General features: G+C 43.2%; 1 protein-coding gene across 6 annotated transcripts; it reads right to left on the bottom strand.

The window, feature by feature from the left end:
- Positions 1 to 344: 344 nt before the first annotated feature.
- Positions 345 to 2,850, bottom strand: LOC136534724 (dihydrolipoyllysine-residue acetyltransferase component 1 of pyruvate dehydrogenase complex, mitochondrial-like). 6 transcript variants are annotated; one of them, XM_066527106.1, is made up of 8 exons: positions 2,710 to 2,850; positions 2,370 to 2,418; positions 2,004 to 2,040; positions 1,893 to 1,926; positions 1,363 to 1,412; positions 1,210 to 1,254; positions 1,013 to 1,086; positions 345 to 448 (listed from the first exon to the last, which is right to left on the bottom strand). In XM_066527106.1, exons 2-8 carry the CDS (start codon positions 2,396 to 2,398, stop codon positions 373 to 375), a joined length of 345 nt encoding a protein of 114 aa, XP_066383203.1. In that variant the 5' UTR covers positions 2,399 to 2,418; positions 2,710 to 2,850; the 3' UTR covers positions 345 to 372. The 6 variants fall into 6 exon arrangements, 3 of the variants coding, with proteins under 3 accessions (XP_066383203.1, XP_066383204.1, XP_066383205.1); XM_066527107.1 differs by having other exon boundaries at positions 1,210 to 1,247; positions 2,004 to 2,269; positions 2,710 to 2,844; XM_066527108.1 differs by lacking the exon at positions 1,210 to 1,254.
- Positions 2,851 to 4,438: the final 1,588 nt, after the last annotated feature.

Here is a 4,438-nt window from a genome sequence, read left to right as displayed (position 1 = left end):
GCACTCGATCCGAGGACACCAGGCTGCGAACGCCTCTAGGCGGACTCGAGGGCGGTGACCCACTCGTCGCGCTCGTCCTGGATCTCGACGTAGCTCACCATCTCCAGATCATGGACGCGCCCCTCCAGCTCGCTGACGCGTTCGGAGAAGTGGCCGCCCTAGTTGTCGACGACGATGGCGGCGGTGTACTGGGCGGAGGCGAACTGCTCCAAGGAGTCGAGGCAGCGATCGATGGTGGAGTCGTGCTCGGAGCGGACGGCCTCCGTCTCGGTGAAGCGCCGATCCAGGCGGGCACCGAGACCGTCAAACTCAGAGCGGAAAGCGTCGAAGCGGTGAATCAAATCGTCGAACATAAAACAATCAATAATGGAGCTATACCGTGACAGCAATGGGTTGTCCAACCTGAACATCTTTAGAACCTTCAGGTGCTAAAATCTTGGCCAGATACCTGAAGAATTAAAGGGGTAAGGGTAAACACAAAAGGTGTGTGCAGGATACAAAAACATTCGTGATAAGAAATGATGAATAAAAGAAGAAAAAATTGATAAACATAGATTACATGAATGTGTGGACAGCCAGCTGGGATCCTACAATACTAAAGAAAAAAAACTGAAACCATAATTATTTAGGCCCTGTTTGGTTCCCCAGAGACTAGGGATTAGAGACTAAATTTTAGTCCCATTTAGTTCCTAAATTACCAAACATAGGGACTAAAAGAAGGACTAGTAGTCCCTAATCCACTAGCCTCTCAAGAGGAGCTAATTGGGACTAATGGTCCTGGTGTAGTCCCTAGTCCTAGGAACCAAACAGGCCCTTAATCTAGCAGTGCCAGTTTCTGTTCCTGGAGCATTAACACGTGTTTCGTCCATGAATGGGGTTCTAATGAAAAGAATCTATTCATGAGATTACAACATCATGATAGAAAATGCAAACTTGGGAATGTAACATCACAATAATCAAAGTGATTGAAACATTACAAATAACATCTTAGAAACTTCGCCAAGGGCATTACCCCTCTTCAAGGCTTTCAAACTCAAGAGTGGCTTTATCAGTTTCTATCTCACATATCACATCACCAACCTCAATCTGCAAACAACATAAAGTTTAATGATACTGTTCTCAGAACTAAATGAAAAACGTAGGAAACCCTAAGCTGGAAATAGGATATTCTTGTTGAACTAAAAAATTAACAGTTAGCAGAAGCATAACGTTGTCTCCTTCCTGTTTTCTCCATTTCGCGATGTTACCTTGATTCTAATGAAAACTGTGTCAGAATACCATGCAGAAATACAAAAGAGTGAAAGACACAAGGCAAACAGCATGTATCAATGTATTACTAAGATAAATGCTTAAAGATTTTACCATAGTAGGAGATAGTGCTGGCATTCCAACCACCAGATGTGGAGGAAGCCCTGAAAAAAAAAAAAAGATAAGCACAAATTAACAGATGTGATAATTTAGTTGTAATAAATATGAAAAAATTACAAGAAATGAGGTACAAATGGATGTGATTCATCAGCGCAATATGTTCACAGAACAGGATCTTGCTTACGACATTTCTCTTGAATGGGTTAATTTTGTAGAAATCAATTGTTATTGCAGCACACAATACTGCATAATGGCATAGGTGACTGCATGAGGTTCTTTCCTTTGTCCAGTAAATTACATTGCAGAACAAAAGGAACATAGTAAATCATATATAAGTTGACAAGTACACGAGATTTAAGCTAGCAATCTAAGTACACATCTTCTGTTGATTCCAAACCACAGGTAGATGAGTTCGAAGACTTGCACAGCATCAAAGGTACAGAATGAAGTTCATAAGTTACGGAATAATCTTCTGTATGTTTATCTCTGATGTCAAATTAACAATATCAGACATGTGGTTATACCTGTAGATGAGAACCAGCGGGCTGGCATGGGGATCTGCAATAAGGACGCTACATAAGTATGCAGTTAGCAATTTTAATGGATGATGAAAAGGATTAGTGTTTTGGGCCCACCTTGTAATGTGCGCCCAGAGATGCTAGAAGTGATGGCCTGGAAAGAAATCATACTTTTTATTCCAACAATCTTCAATTGCAAGTAAATAAACTACACAAGTGTCGGTCCACATTCACAATTTAACAGTTGTCCTTAGAGTTAAAATTTGTGCCAGCATGAGTCCATGTAGTGACAAACAACTAACACAACAGTAGAAAACCAAACAATCCCTTGAGGTGAAGTATACAATCTGCCTGCCTCTGCTAAGGAACCTGCCCGCGACAAGCTGTGGGTGGTCAACATTACACATGGTCAAATAGCTGTCTCGAAAAGCATCAAAATCTGCATAAATTCGTCAGCAGCATCGATCATCTAAAAAAACTTACCCGACCAGAAGTGCACGAATGTTTGCCATCTTCCCGCAGAAAAAGACCCCTGACACCAGAATACGCAAAATGTGTCACAAAACAAAAGGGGCAGCAAAGAGGGGGTGGAATTCAGTTGGGCACGAAAGTATTTTGTGAAATACTACAATCTCTAACACTAACATGGCCACGCATGGATGGGCGGATTGAAACATTAGTGGCAACAAACAAACACTACGGTGCCACACAAATCCGCACCAAAACAATAAATCTAAATTTGACCAGGAACGGAACCAATCTCGTGCCTCCAACAAAGGAATCCGGTCCCCAGTCAAGCGGGAAGGAAGAGATCGCTACTCACCGGGACGGACAGATCCCCAAGCCCGCTCGAGCGAGAGAGGAACAGTGGCCGTCAGTGGAGGATCCGGAGGAGAGGAGGATGACTACGGCGGGGCGAAGCCGGGTGAAAGGAAGGGTTCGGCGGCGCCGGGTTAGATGCCCCCCACCACCAGCAGGGGAACCCGGAGGGGAGGCAGGTAAGGGCTGCCAACGAGCCGAGCTCGAGCGAGTAGCCGAGCCGCTACCGGTGAACCTGACCTGATTACCTGACACGGGGTCCGGGGTCCGTCGCGCAGCTCTGGCTCTGGCTCTGTCTCTTGGAGAGTCGGGCTTGGATCGAGCCTGCGACGAGCCGAGCCCAAGTAGCTCGGAAGCCTCGAGCCATTTCTTTATAGCGCCAAGCAAGAAGCAGGTTTGGTTTTTTTTTTTTGAGGAGGCGCGATCCTCGCCGTCCACTACTACCAACACACGTACGCGATCTCTGAGCTTGACGTCTAGGATGATCCCTCGCCTCTCAGTTCGCCATTCGCCATCTCACCACGGCCCACGGGCGACAAATTTGCAGTAAAAAGAAATCCAAAAGTCAAAGCATGAATTCAATTTGTCTTTGGCCTTGGCCATGTACTGATGTACAGTGATATGAATATCTCTTCTTCTTCTTTTTGGGAAAAGTGATATGAATATCTCGAGAAACACATACACGGCACCCTATTATTTGGCCGAGAGAATTTGCAGGGAAACGGCCGTAACGCACGAGTCCAAGGGGTTCAAATTTCTCTTTTGGACACGTGGAAATTCAAAGAGGTAATTCGAGACTGGAAATACCATTAAGGCCTCTTTGAAACAGAACACAGGAATAAAAAAACATATGAACGAAATATGCTAACGCTTTTAACCCTACAAGATTTCAAGACAGAAGAAAGTTTATGAATGTGGGCTTTAGAAGCAATGTAGAAAAAGCACAAGGAACAAAACAATAAGGAGCTTGGAGCTCATGTTTCATTTTCTCCAAAAGTTCCTTTAGGACAGTCCCAATGAGTAGTTTATGGCGTTGTTGTTTCCAAGACTGTCATGTCATATAGAATGAAACGAAATTTGAATGAAACCTCATCCCTTGATGCAAAGTTTCATAAAGAGTTGGTAATCATATCAAGAGATTTTTTATCTAAATGACACTCATTTCTTCTCTTTTTAAATAAACTGTCATGTCAACAAAAATATCTATATGACAGCCTATTTAATGCAAATAAAACTTATATGAAACTTCCACTAAGACTGGCCTGAGTAAAACTTATATGAAACTTCCACTAAGACTGGCCTGAATACTCGCTTGGTCACCGGTATACTAAAAATAAGTAGATTTCTAAGAGGGCATCCTACTTTTCAATTTGAATAGCCATCTATTTTAATAATACCTTTTTTTATTGTTTACTCCAGCAGTTGTACCCAAATCAAACCCTACAAATTCATCGAGACTGTGATATGTGAGACCTAGGTGTCATCCTTTTCCTTCTTCCTTCATCACCATCTCTAGCGCAGAGCACCGGAGCAGTGCTACCCAAGTCAACCCCCCTCCACCAAAAAGAAAAAGAAAAAAAAGAAAACACTCCAAACTTTCAAGAGGCCGATTCAATCAAGTATTCAGAAGGCAGTCTCCACCAAATAATAAGACTAGTACGAAACCGGTACGAGGTTAAGGGTTTTAAAGCACGAAACGAGTAAAGAGGATATTACAATGATTGTTTAAGCCC

The sequence above is a fragment of the Miscanthus floridulus genome, unplaced genomic scaffold (assembly GCF_019320115.1).
Source record: "Miscanthus floridulus cultivar M001 unplaced genomic scaffold, ASM1932011v1 os_2219_1_2, whole genome shotgun sequence".
Lineage (NCBI taxonomy): Eukaryota > Viridiplantae > Streptophyta > Magnoliopsida > Poales > Poaceae > Miscanthus > Miscanthus floridulus.
Note: the sequence above shows the minus strand (reverse complement) of the source record. Positions and strands in the feature narration are given on the sequence as shown.

What these genes read in the sequence shown, in the direction of transcription:
- LOC136534724 (XM_066527106.1), bottom strand. Translation starts at nt 2,398, where the DNA reads ATGGCAAACATTCGTGCACTTCTGGTCGG. An exon ending in CAGCACTATCTCCTACTATG is followed by an intron (nt 1,255 to 1,362) that starts GTAAAATCTTTA and finishes AGTTTTCATTAG; the next exon opens with AATCAAGGTAACATCGCGAA. An exon ending in TTTGAAAGCCTTGAAGAGGG is followed by an intron (nt 449 to 1,012) that starts GTAATGCCCTTG and finishes TTAATTCTTCAG; the next exon opens with GTATCTGGCCAAGATTTTAG.